Source organism: Ambystoma mexicanum, chromosome 12 (assembly GCF_040938575.1).
Source record: "Ambystoma mexicanum isolate Mex_15411 chromosome 12, UKY_AmexF1_1, whole genome shotgun sequence".
NCBI lineage: Eukaryota > Metazoa > Chordata > Amphibia > Caudata > Ambystomatidae > Ambystoma > Ambystoma mexicanum.
Window position 1 is genome coordinate 876,293,738 of NC_090936.1, and position 13,664 is coordinate 876,307,401.

The 13,664-nt window shown below is 47.4% G+C and overlaps 1 protein-coding gene across 2 annotated transcripts in view; it reads right to left on the bottom strand.

The window, feature by feature from the left end:
- Positions 1-13,664, bottom strand: part of SCYL2 (SCY1 like pseudokinase 2) — a 1,629,773-nt gene that overhangs the window by 711,747 nt on the left and 904,362 nt on the right. For both annotated transcript variants that reach the window (XM_069629360.1, XM_069629361.1), the window contains exon 11: positions 1,474-1,587. In XM_069629360.1, the coding sequence (XP_069485461.1) occupies positions 1,474-1,587 (114 nt within the window). The remainder of the gene's footprint in view (positions 1-1,473; positions 1,588-13,664) is intronic.

A 13,664-nucleotide genomic window follows, 5' to 3' on the forward strand; every position in this document is an offset into this window, starting at 1 on the left:
ACATTACATTATAACCTTAACATTCTCGCTAGTGTTTTTTGAATAACTTTTGTTAGGTTAAACTTAACCTTTCCACTGATCTATCGTATATGGAATACATTGCTCACCGTAATCGTATTTCTGATGCTTGTATATGCTTAGATTCACATGCTATGGATAGGCCGACATCTAGTGGTATTTGCAGAGTATTACATTGTTTTCGAAACTCGAAAAGGAATGTTGCCATGGTGTGCCAGTAATACTATCCCTAGTGTGACGTCCACTGTACCCATGGTGCTTCATGTGACGAGGTCACTCAGATTGTTTTGCTTCTGACATGAGGTAGCACGAAGTGTAGCATGAGTACAGATGTAATAAAGCATATAAGAGTAGATGAAGTCAGAAAACATCTATGCACCTTCTACTTCACAGGGGAGGAAGGATGGGCGCATGTGAATCCAAGCATGTACAAGCATCAGAAATACGATTATGGTGAGTAATGTATCCCTCTGAGGCTTGTGGATCTGCTTAGATCACATGCTATGCATAGATTAGTGAGCAGTGTCTGGAGAAGGTGGTGGGTTGTGAGAAGGTACAGCAGCAAATAGATTTTTTGCACCGCATTTCCCACTTGTGAATCTGCTCTAGAATGTGTGTCAATGCAGTAATGCTGAGTAACATTATGTACAGAACTCCATATAGCTGCTTTGCAAATGGTGTCCAGCGGGATGTTTGCAATAAAGGCCAAAGTAGCTCCTGTACCCATGATAGAGTGAGCTCTTGGTGCGAAAGACAGCATTTTGCTTGAGAGAATATAGCAGAGCTGTTTGAATTTCACTATCCATTTGGAGATGGCATTTCTTTTAAACGTGATCACCTTCCTTGCCCGGTGCTATGGAGACAACAGTTGGTTGGCTATTGCATGTGCACTTTAGACCATTATATCCCTCTCACAAACACACGCCCATAATTGTCTACTGCAAATGTATCTAGTGTAAAAGATAAATTGTAGTAAATTAATTATAACAATGTAACACGTGTTACGATAATAACAAAATTCAAATGAAACTATGAATTACTACTATCACTGTTTATGGGCTGCTCATTTGCTTATTCAAGCAGCATTCTGAATTGAGACATATGTTTAAAATTCTCTACCGACCAGCCATACTGCACAAATGCTTTGACAAAATTAATTCTGGCTTAGAAACATGAGTAGCACAGTACGGTATTCGATTGAAAACTAATAAATATATAAATGGTAGCAATGTCCAGCCTGCCAAAAAAGAAGTGATTTCTTGGAAACCCCTAACTACATGTGAGAAAATATCAAAGGAAATTCTTATAGTGTTGCACATTTTAAGGTCATGGTTTCTAAACATTTATTGTTCTGGTAGCCTGAACTGTGTTACAATCAACAAAGGAGGATATATGAAGCTCCCTGTCAATCATGTTTTGAGCAATTTGATGAAAAGAGAACACCCATATACTTACAGCAAGAGAGGAGGTTTGCAGACAAGCATTTTTGATTCTTGGTATTAAAGAATTTTTCATAGAAGGGTAATCTATAAGATTGGCAAAGGTTGGAATAATGTTCAGACAGAGTTCCTACAAATAAAAAGAACATAGGTCATTATTAAATCAATAGAAAACATACAAAATATTTGTTTTTCTACAGTACAGTGTATGTACTCTTCAATTACAAACTTGTATTTAGCAAAGAAAAACCTTGTAAAAGCGAGCAGTTTCAGAAGGGAGCACCTTAAACATCAAACATAGTACTTTAAGTTTTAGACTCTATTGGTTGTCCTGATACATCCACTAACAGATGTCTCGGAGCTAAACGGTCAGAGTGGACAGTGAGGAGCCAAGGCACTCCAGTGGAGTGGTTCAGACATCTGACTTCAGGTCAGCACTCCTCTTGCCTCTTGTGGAGCAGTATGTTAAGCACCAGGAGACGGAAGAGCCTACCTGCATTGCATGGGTTATAGGGGAGAAAAGAGCCCAAAGCAGATTGAGAATAAAGATTTTCAATAATAGCTTACTAGAACGTCTTAATTCTATTAAAGACACAGAGGCGAGCATTATGCTTCTCTTTCTTTATTTAAATATATAAAGAAAAAGCTCAGCAGCAAGATATTTTTTTTTCTTACAGTGCACCAGAGTACCATATTTTATTTTTTATTTTTTATTTTTACATTTATAAAGCGCTCACACAGCCCGTGGGCATCGAGGCGCTGTTACAGGAATTGTTTTTTTTCTTCTTAGTTGCGTAATTGTTTTTTTTTTGTCTTAGTTACGTATTTATAACGCGCTTAAACACCCAGAGGTATCTAAGCGCGGACCCGGGGATCGAACCTGTGTTGCTTCGTGTCGTCTTGCTTCCAAGACGCGTACGCTGCCGCTAAGCTATCCTCCCGCACCTTATGCATGCATAAGGTGTGCTAGAAAAAACATATACAGCCAATATAACAAGTAAACAATATCATAATATGTCTTTTAAAGTCCTTTAAACAACATTAAACTTCATTTCCCAGAGGTCCGGAGGAAAGTTCAACTCGAGGTCACCAACACGTGACCTGGGTCCTCCAATGTGTGTCCAAGTCCCCACAAACAGTCCTGAACATGATGCAACTTCCTCTTTCGAGGCTGCGAACTTGGCCGATAGAAGAATTGGAACTGAAGTCATCTCATAGCAGAAGGCAGAAACGTGCTGTGGATTAGGTGGATTTGTCTGTTGACGCTGTCAAGAGAGATAGAGAATTCAAGTTACTTCATGTATATTACAACCCTAGTTCCCATAGAGGGGTGGGAGAGAAATACACTGTTATTTTGAGAAACAGTCATGCATTCAAAATGAAGGAACATTATTAGCAATGTATATATAATAATTATCGAGCATGATACATTCTTATTTCTCACCGGGTGGGATAATGCTCGCCTCCGTGTCTTTAATAGAATTAAGACTTTCTAGTAAGTTATTACTGAAAATCTTTATTCCATGTCAAGACCGGAGGCTCCCATTATGCTCATTCAAAGCTTAATTACCACAATGGATGCCGGCTATTCTACCACTTCCAGGTAGAATTGCTTAAATACAGATTCATTTGCCCAATCCGCCATTCTCATGATATCTTCCAGTCGGATTCCGACTTGGAAGGCCTTGGAAGCCATGGCTCCTCTCACGGAGTGGGCTCCAAAGTGCAAGGTATCTATTCCTGCTTGGGTTAAGGTCCAACGCACCCAGCGTGCTGGTGTTGGAGCAGAAACTGCTTTATGGGGCTTGCGCAAAGCTATCAATAGTTGCCCATTAGGAGAAGCTCTAAGAGGAGCCGTAACCTCTTCGTAGGCCTTCAGGCAACTGACTAAGCAGAGCTTGGGCTAGTCTGTAAAAGCAGGGTAGGAAATCACTCTTGAGTTGCACTTCGTCCGCCAATTTATATGGAACACTATGCCATCGGGGGAGAAGGTGCTGCCCGCTAGATCGAGGGCTCTGACGTCAGAAACTCTCCTGCAGGAGACGAGGCAGAGCAGTGTAGTGTAGTGAGTTTGCCGGATAACGCGGTGCGGGATAATTCCTCATTATCTAGCCAAGATAAGAAGAGATTCAGCACTTTGTTAATGTCCCAAAGCTTGCCGTAGGGAGACGGAGGCAGGACTGTAAGTCTAACACCTTTGAGAAGTCTGCAAATAAGGTGATGTTCTCATACTGGGATCCCTTGTATTAGGTTGTGGCCTGCTGAGATAGAACGGTAAGCGTTAACTGTCCTGTAGGCAAGACCTCCTTCAACTAGGGATGCTAGGAAATTTAGAATTTCCTCTATAGGTGCTGAAACTGGATGTAATCCTTTGTCCTGGCACCAGTTTCTCCAGGTGTTCCATGAATTGGAGTATCTTAAGAGTAGCGGGGGCCCAGCTCTATTCAATAAGGCTGACCGCCATGAGTGACATGCCGGGAACTCTCCATCTGGACCTGAAATCCTTCAAACTGCTAGGCTCAGGGATCCGTTGAGGAGTAGGAGGTGACACTGCCCCGATGGATCAAACAGGAGATCGGAAAAGCGGAGTAAACGGATTGGAAAATCCGAAGAAAGTTCCAGAAGAACTGGAGAGGTCCAGACCGGGGCTATGAGGACTAATTCTGTTCGTTCCTGACGGACCTTCGCCAGGGTCCTCGCAATCATGTTGAAGGGGGGAAATGCACAGTGTACTCCTTCGGTCCAATGTTGCAGGAAAGCGTCCGTCGTGGTTGCTCCCGGATCTGGTTTCCAGCTGAAAAACACTGGTAGCTGGGTGTTGAGGCGTGAGGCAAACATGTCCTTGGATAAGGGACCCCAAACCTGCTGGAGGCGAAGGAAAACTTCTCTGTCGAACTTCCAGTCGCTGTAATTGATCATGTGTCGGGAGTACCAATCTGCCACTACATTTGTGAGACCTGGTAGGTATTCCGCCGTGACCGAAATCCGGTTTTCTAGACAGAAATGCCAAAAGTCTTTGGCTAGTTCCGCTGGGGGCCAGGATTTGGTGCCACCCAGATGATTGATGTATCGTACTGCTGAAATGTTGTCTATCTTCAGCAAGATACAGCAGCTCGCTCTGTCTGTGGCAAACGAGCGTACTGCGAAGGAGCCCGCTATGAGCTCTAGGCAGTTTATATGCATCTCGAGTTCCTGAACTGACCATGTTCCTCCTGTGGCCACTGGACCGCATCTCGCTCCCCAGCCGGAGCGGCTGGCATCTGACTCTATCACTATGTCTGGGGCAGATCCGAAGAATGCTCGGCTGTTCCAGGCCTCCATGTGTGTGAGCCACCAGTCAAGTTCTGTTCTCGCTTCTGGTGATAGCGTTTGCCGCTGGGAGTAAGAGAGACTGCGTCTTAAGTGCTGGGCTTTTAGTCTCTGTAATTCTCGGTAGCGGAGAGGTCCGGGAAATATAGTTTAGATGTAAGAGGAAAGAAGTCCTATTACCCTCGCTAGGTCTCGAAGGGATATGTCGTTCCTCTGCAGGAGTCTGCGAATCTCCCGTTTGGTGGAGTGAATTCTGGCCGTCGGGAGACGGAGCTGAGCAGATTCAGTGTCTACTACAAATCCTAGAAACTCTAGGTTCCTGGATTAGTGAAGGATCGATTTCTCCCAATTTATGAGGAATCCGAGACTGTCTAGCAGGTTTATGGCCAGCTTGGTCCGATGCTCTACCAGAGCTTGAGATTGTGCCATGAAAATAATATCATCCAAATATATTATTAGCCGAACACCTTGTCCTCTTAAATGCGCTACTACTGGTCTCAGGAGTTTGGTGAAAGCCCACAGAGCTGAGGAGAGTCTGAATGGTAAACTCTTGAACTCCCAGTCTTGGCGCTTCCAGGAGAATCTCAGATAGCTTACGTGGTCCCGATGTATGGGTACTGTGAGGTAAGCATCTTTCAGATCCAGACGCATAAGCCAGTAGTTGGGCCTCAGGATGTCCCTGAGCATATGAATACCCTCCATTTTGAAATGGCAGTAAATGATAAAGCCGGTTAGAGCCCTTAGGTTCATCACTGGGCGTACTTTTTGCTTTCTGCGCACCAGAAATATGGGGCTGAAGAAACCACCTTGGCTTGTGCAGGGGCGAATCGCTTGTTTCAAAGCTAAGCTCTTAATTTCCTTGTCTAGTGCTATCTCGTCCTCTTTGGACATTGTAATCGGAATGGGGCAACCTGCTTGAAAGGGTTGTGCGAGGAATTCTAGGCGCATACCGCGAACTGCGTCTCTGACCCATGCATCCCCTGATAAGGAATCCCATGCATGCGCAAAAGGAGCTAGCCTCCCTCTTATAGGCGTTTGTGACGCTGGCGCTGCTATAGGTAGACTGACCTGTGGTTTGTTGTTGTGCTGGGTACCGAGCGGCTCTCCTCCAACCGCGACCTCTTCCTCGCCCTCTTGAAGGGAAGAAGGTATCTGAGCAGTCCTGCCAGGTGTTGTGTTGATCTCTGGATTGTTGAAGTCTTCGATCAAAAAAGTATCGGCTGGAAGAGCGACCCCTACTCGACAGGCCTTAGAGATAATTTTTGAGGAGAAAACTCTTAATAGAGGCTTGAGCTTTGTCTAGAGCTGTGAAGGTGCCAACGAACTTGGACATTTCCTTCATGAAGGTATCACCGAAGAGCAGACCCTGTGCCTTGGCCCCGGATTCGGTCTCTGCTAGTTCACTTAGTTTGGCGTCAATCTTGTAAAGGATGCCTTTGCGGCGTTCCGCTGAGATGGCACAGCTGGCATTACCCAGCAAACGGATGGCTCTCTGGGCCCAACCAGAGAGGATTAGTGGATCAATGGGGTCTCCAGAAGCTATGGCTGCTTCGGCTAGGTCCATCATCATTGCTAGAGGACCCGTGACGTCCAGTACCATGTCCTGGCCGGACCTCCAGGTGCGATCTATGCCTTTCTGTGAGCCTTTGACATGTTTCGCTAGAAAGGTAATCATTTTGGAGTCTAACTCCGGTGTCAGGGCCACTTTGCCTGGAATCTCCGGCCGAGGGCATTCCGACCTGAGTCTCGCTCTAACCTCCTTGTCCAGGGGTTTGTGTAACCTGTCTTTTATGTACTCTGATGTTCTCGGCGATGGTTCCCAGTCGGTGGATCTGGGAAGTACCAAGTCTTCTGGAGTAAACCTCCCCTTACAAGGAGAGAGTTCCTTTGTTGGTTTCTTAGGGATGGGGGCTGCCGCAATCCCTGATGTTGAGGGTTGTGACCCTAATGTTTGTGTGTCCTCGTCTGAAGAGGTGGGGGATTGATTGCCAAAGTCAAATCCCTCTTGATCAGAGCCTTGTCGGTAACCCTCCGGGCTTGAGGGTCTAGTGTCCCTGTTTTCTTCCTCGGGGTAAAAGGGTCCATCATTGGAAGGGGTTTCCCTTCCTATCCAAAAATGCCTTTTCCAGCCTGGAGAAGGCGTCTGATAGAGCAGCGGTGGCTGGTTCTGGCTTGCTCAGGGGTGGGGGGGGGGTCGTAGAGTTTTTACTCAAGCGAGCCGGAGTACATCCCCCATCTGAAAGGTGCTTTCTTTTTTGTGTCTTCTTTTTTGGTATGGAGTTTTCTTGTAGGTGCTCCTCCATGTCGTCCAGGCGCTGCTGGATAGGCAGGAGCATTTCAGATACAGCTCTTTAGATGCTGGTCTCCAATGAAGAACTCAGCACTTTTTCTAGGCTGTTTGCCATCGCCACGTCATCGATCTGGTAAGTATCTTCCTCATATTCAGACCAATCCTGGCCATCCTGAGGGAAGTACTCTGCTGCCATTTTTATACTGCACCTTTCTGTTCTCCCCCTTTTTTTGTTATTTTTTTTAAATATTATTATAATATAAAATATATATATATATATATATATAGGATACATTACTCACCGTAATCGCGTAATCGTATTTCTGATGCTTGTATCTGCTTAGATTCACATGCTGTGCATAGGCCGACATCTAGTGGAAGCTGCGGAGTATTACAGTTTGTTTTTCGAAAATCGAAAAAGGGCGTCGACACAGGGCGTGCCAGTAATACTATCCCTAGTGTGACGTCCACTGTACCCATGATCCCTCACGCGTCTAGGATCCCCAGATTGTGTTTTTCCTGACATGAGGTAGCATGAGGAGTAGCGTGAGTACAGAGAGTCCAAGCAGATAGACAGAAAGGTAAGACTACAAGCAACCATGCGCCTTCTCTCGGAGGGGAGGAAGGGTGGGTCGCATGTGAATCTAAGCAGATACAAGCATCAGAAATACGATTACGGTGAGTAATGTATCCCTTCTGAGGCTTGTGGAATCTGCTTAGATCACATGCTGTGCATAGATTAGCGAGCAGTACCAGAAGAAGGAGGTGGGATGTGAGAAGGGTCATGAGCAAACAGGTGTCTTAGAACCGCTTGTCCCACTTGTGTATCTGTCTTGGAATGAGTGTCAATGCAGTAATGCTGAGTAAAAGTGTGAATAGAGCTCCAAGTAGCTGCTTTGCAAATGGTGTCGAGGGGAACATTTGCAATGAAAGCCAGAGTGGCCCCAATGCCTCTAGTAGAGTGGGCCCTTGGCGTAAAAGGCAGAGTCTTTTCAGAAAGAGAGTAACACAGCTGTATACAGTTGATAATCCACTTAGAGATAGCGCCCTTAGAGACGCGATCCCCCTCTCTGCCTGTAGCTACGGAGACAAACAGTTGATCTGTTTTCCTTAGCGGTCTGGTTTTATTTACATAGTATAAGACCGCCCTACGCACATCTAGGGTGTGTAGTTTCACCTCAGCCGAGCTTTGTGGGTTTTGGAAGAAAGCCGGAAGCTCGATGGACTGGTTTACATGGAACTTGGATATGAATTTTGGTGAGAACCTAGGGTGTGTGCGTAAAACCAGTTTGTCCTTGTGGATAGTAAAGAAAGGATCTTGCACTGACAGAGCCTGAATTTCACTGACCCTTCTTATGGAGGTAATGGCTACTAAGAAGGCCGTTTTATAAGTCAGGTGTTTGAGACTACTTTTATGCATGGGTTCGAAGGGGGGGCCCATGAGCTTAGCTAGCACCACGTTGAGGTCCCATCCTGGCGGTGGGTTCGAAATAGGAGGGTGAAGTCTCTTTACTCCTTCCATGAAGGCTTTAACCACTGGTACTTTCCACCACGAGACCCTGTTATGGGATGTGGTGTAAGCCGAGAGGGCTGCCAGGTGTACTTTCAGAGAGTTAAAAACCAACCCTGCATCCAGCAGGTGGAGCATGTATGTTACAACGTTGGAAGGAGTGCAATCAACCGGGTTGATTTGTTTATTCTGGCACCAGATAACGAATCTTTTCCACTTGTCAAAGTAACAGTGTCTTGTATTTGGTTTCCTGGACTATTTTAGAATGTCCATACACCTCTGTGGTAATTTGAGATGTCCAAACTCTATGACTTCAGGAGCCATGCTGCTAGGTTCATAGAGTTGGGTTCCTGATGCACTGTTTGACCTTGTTGCTGGGACAGAAGGTTGTACCAGGCTGGGAGTCTGATGGGCTCGCACACCGCCATCCTGCGTAGGTGTGGAAACCATGGTTGTCTCGCCCACATGGGAGCAACTAGGATGAGCGTCATTGATTCCTTGTTCATCTTGTACACCACCTTCCTGATGAGAGGAGTTGGTGGAAAAGCGTACGCAAACATCCCTGACCAGTTCATCCACAGGGCATTCCCCTGGGAGTCCGTTTGGGGGAACCTGGATGCAAATACTGGGCATTGTTTGTTTTCGCTTGTGGCGAATAGGTCTATAGTGGGGAAACCCCACTGAGAGAAGAGATCTTCTACTACGTCTCTGTGAAGGACCCATTCGTGTTCTTTTGGGAGGGAGTCTCTGCTTAGAGCATCCGCTAGGGAATTGAGCTCCCCTGGAACATGTTGCGATGACAGGAAGATGTTCCGTCTGAGTGCCCATATCCATATTTTCTGGGCAAGCTTGGACAGATTTGGCGAACGAGTCCCTCCTTGCTTGTTCAGATAGAACATGGCTGTCGTGCTGTCCGTCCTGATCTGCACCGACAAGTTCAGTAGATGGGGCTCGAACGCCTGCAGCGCTCGGAATACTGCCAGAAGCTCTAGCAGATTTATGTGGTTCTTGGCTACTGAGTGAGACCAGAGACCCTGAGCTGTGTGGTGGAGATGGTGAGCTCCCCACCCAGTCAGGCATGCATCTGTAGTCACCACTGCCTGTACTTCGGGTTCGTAAAAGGGTTTCCCCTTTGCGAGATTCTCTCTTGTCCACCAGTGTAGGCTCTGTACGAGTGTTGGCGAAACGACCACTAGATCGTCCCACTGACCACTTGCCTGAGACCACTGTTTCGCCAACCATTCCTGCATGGGACGCATGCGCAGACGCGCGTGGGGGACCAGGTAAATGCATGACGCCATCATGCCCAGTAACCGCATAGCTTTGCGTACTGTTATCTGTTGACCTGACTGATAATGCGGAATTTGCAGAAGTATATTCCGAATTCTTTCTTCCGAAGGGAAGGTCAATTCTTTCTGAGTATCTAGGATAGCTCCTAGAAACTGTTTTGAGGTGCTTGGCACCAGACTTGACTTTTTCTCGTTGATAGAGAAGCCTAATTCGTGGAGGAGGTCGATAGTCCTCTGAATGTTTGATCTGCAGATTCCTGGGGTTTCCCCCGTTATGAGCCAGTCGTCCAGATAAGGGTACACTGGGATTGCCTCCCTGCGTAGGTGTGCAGCTGCCACCGCCAGTACCTTGGTGAATACCCTTGGTGCTGAAGCTATCCCGAAGGGCAGTACCTTGAATTGGTAGTGGCGACTGTCCACCTTGAAGCGCAAGTATTTTCTGTGCGCCGGGAGCATGGAAATATGAAAATAGGCATCTTTCATATCCAAGGTTGCCATGTAATCCCCCTTTTTTAGGAGTGGGATTACCTCTTGTAGCGTGGTCATACGGAATTTTTGGGGCTTGACATACTTGTTGGCAGGCCGTAAGTCCAATACTGGGCGCATTGTTAAATCTTTCTTTGGCACAAGGAAGTAAGTTGAATAGATACCCTTGTTTACCTGGTGTCCTGGGACGAGTTCTATCGCGTCCTTTAGGAGCAGATTGTAGATTTCCTCGAGGAGGATCTTTTGATGTTCTAAAGAGTGGACTTTTTGTCTTGGAGGGTGGTTTCGGGGACGTTGCAGTAGTTCTATACAGTACCCCTTGGATACCGTCGACAGCACCCATCTGTCGGATGTTATCCCTTCCCATGCCTGGGTGAAGCTGGATATTCGTCCCCCTACTGGGGTTGCATGGGAAGGGACCCTGAAATGAGCGTCACTGCTTTGGTGGAGGCGTGCCGCCTCCTTTACTGGGGCTGCCTCTGCCTCTACCACGTCCTCTTCTACTAGCCCTACCATACCCTTGGGTAGACTGTTGTGAGTTGGTGTTCCACTGTGTACCCTGGGTGTGGGAATAGTTATTTCCTCTATTGGAATTTTGGCCGCGGGGGCGACAAAAATTGCCGTTCCCTCTTTGGTTAGGTGGTTTTGTAGTTAACTGGCCAAGGGATTTGAGGGTGTCGAATTCCTCCTTAGCGTTTTTTAGTGCGTCCTCGACTGCCTTTCCGAACAGGAGATCACTTTCCACTGGTTTGTCTAAGAGTGCAGCTTGTGTTTCTGCTCTGAATCCCGACTGCCTCAACCAAGCATGTCTTTTGATGACAGTCCCCTCTGCAATAATTCTACCCGCATTGTCTGCGGCGTCTAAAGTTGCTTTTAAAATGCAGCCTGAGACGTTTCTTCCCTCTGCACAAATGCGAGATAGCTGGCTCTTAAGGGGTTCGGGAGCGGAATCTATTAGTGCTGCCACTTCTTCCCACTGATGGCAGTTGTAGCTGGCCAACAGTGTGTTGGAATTCGCGATTCTGGTTTGGTAGGCTGCCGTGGAAGCTACTTTTCTACCAAAACCATAGAGTTTCTTACTTTCCTTGTCGGGGGGAGCCTCCGAGGAAGATAATGGGGTTCCAGCTCTCTTGCGGGTGTTAGTTACGACTAGAGAGTCTGGCTTAAGTTGGCCTCTAATATATAGAGGGTCCGACTGGGCTGCTTTAAACAGCTTCTCTACTCTAGGGTTTACAGGTCTTGTCAGGTTTGGGTTGACAAGGGATGGTGCTATTCTGCGTTGAATAGATTTCAGGATGGGAATGGTCTGGGCTACTGTCTTCCTTTCCCCTATTAGTTCTTCCGCGAAGTCCCTCTCTTCTTGGACACCTTGTGTGTCTATGTGGAAGTGGTTAGCTGCCCGAGAGAGCAGTTCATTTAGTAGGGGCTGATTATCTATTGGGAAATCAGACACTGGGGCTTCCCTTTCGACTGGTGAGTCCATTCTGAAAATATCTGGGCTATTTTCTGGCTCATCCTCGTCTTCGTCCTCCCCGTAATAATCTGACACTGCGAGATCTTCTGGTGTCTCAAAATCCTGGCCCTCTATAAGGGAAGAGTCTCCTTGGCCTGTAGGGAAAAGGCAAGAATAGGGTTGGACCTCGAAGGGGTCTGAAGCCTTTAAAGGTGTCTCGACCCGGGGCCTTTTATTTGACGGGTTAGGGTCCCTTGAACCTGAGGGAGAAGATTCCTGAGGGTTTAAAGCTAGTAGTTGGTCAGGGTGTCTTTCGAAGAAATTTGCTAAGGAGGACATCCTTGACATTACTCTGTCAATGTCCTCGCATGACCAGAGTTTTGAGCTTGGGATGACCTTGCTGGAACACTCTATGGACTGTCCCTGAGAAGACTTGGACGGGGAAGTCAGTTCTATTGTTGTGGAGGATTGTAAGGTTTGTTTCCTTTGTTGCTTACCCCCTTCCCCGTGGGTGGAAGTGTGTTTACCATTTCCCTTATTTTTCGACGCCTGGCGTCGAGGATCGGAGGTGGAATCCCTGTGTTTCGAACTAGGCTTCGAAACTGGGCCCTCCTTACTCCCAAGTGATGTACCCTTTCCCTGGGGTGCAGGCTGGGGATGGAAGTCGTGTTCGTCTCCGGACGAGTGATCTTCCGTGATGTTAATGGGCGAGGCACTATGTACAAGTGTGGAGGCTTGCCTGACGTCGTGCGGCGACCTCGACCGGGACCGCCCAGAGGACGTCCTTTCGGACCGCTCCTTCTGTGCCTCTTTCCGAGGTTTCGACGACGTCGAATCTCGGGTGGCTTTTTTGTGTTTAGCGTGTGTATGTGTAACGCTCTTGTCGCCGGGGGACTTCCCCATAGTCGCCGGGACGGACGACCTTCCGAGGCCGGGGACGTGCGTTAGGCTGTCTTTCGACGCCTTGTTGCCCTCGCCGTCCGAAAGTCCGGCGTCGCTGCCGTCGCTGAAGGTACCCTCCGCCTCCATAGCTGCTAGCTTGGCGTGGTGGGCCCAACGCTTGGTGGAGCGGTCCTTAAGAGTTTTGGTCTTAAACCTGCTACAGGCCCTGCAACCCGCCTCGGGGTGGTCTCTGGGCAGGCAAAGGTTGCACGTAGCGTGCTTATCTACCCAAGGGTATTTCTTATTACACTAGGGCAAAACTGAAAGGGCGTACCCTCCATACGCGCCTGTGGGCAGCGGGCAAGTGTGTGTAGGTAAGAAGGTGTCTATAACCGAGTGTGGAAGTGTACCACCCCCCACTCTCCCTACTTGTAGGGCCGAGGCCAGCGGCCCAGGCCCGAGCCGAGGCGGAAGCCTCAAGGCCCAATCCGTCGGGTTTCGACGTTGATCTCCTCCCCGGTTCGGCGTCGAGATGCTGATCGACGTAAGGGTGACAAAACGGGGCAAATTAGATTTAGTTTTAAGTGCAAATATGGCAAAGCCAGGGAACTCCGATGAAGTGCTTCCGACCAGAATGGCGGAAAAAAACAATCTGGGGATCCTAGACGCGTGAGGGATCATGGGTACAGTGGACGTCACACTAGGGATAGTATTACTGGCACGCCCTGTGTCGACGCCCTTTTTCGATTTTCGAAAAACAAACTGTAATACTCTGCAGCTTCCACTAGATGTCGGCCTATGCACAGCATGTGATCTAAGCAGATTCCACAAGCCTCAGAAATATATATACACACACACACACACATACATATAAAATTCTATATACACATATATACTATTTTTTTTTATTTTTAATATTTGGGCACAGACGCCTCCTCTCAAGCCCACTATCAAGAATGTGGGGAGCTGCAATGTAGCCCTGATCAAT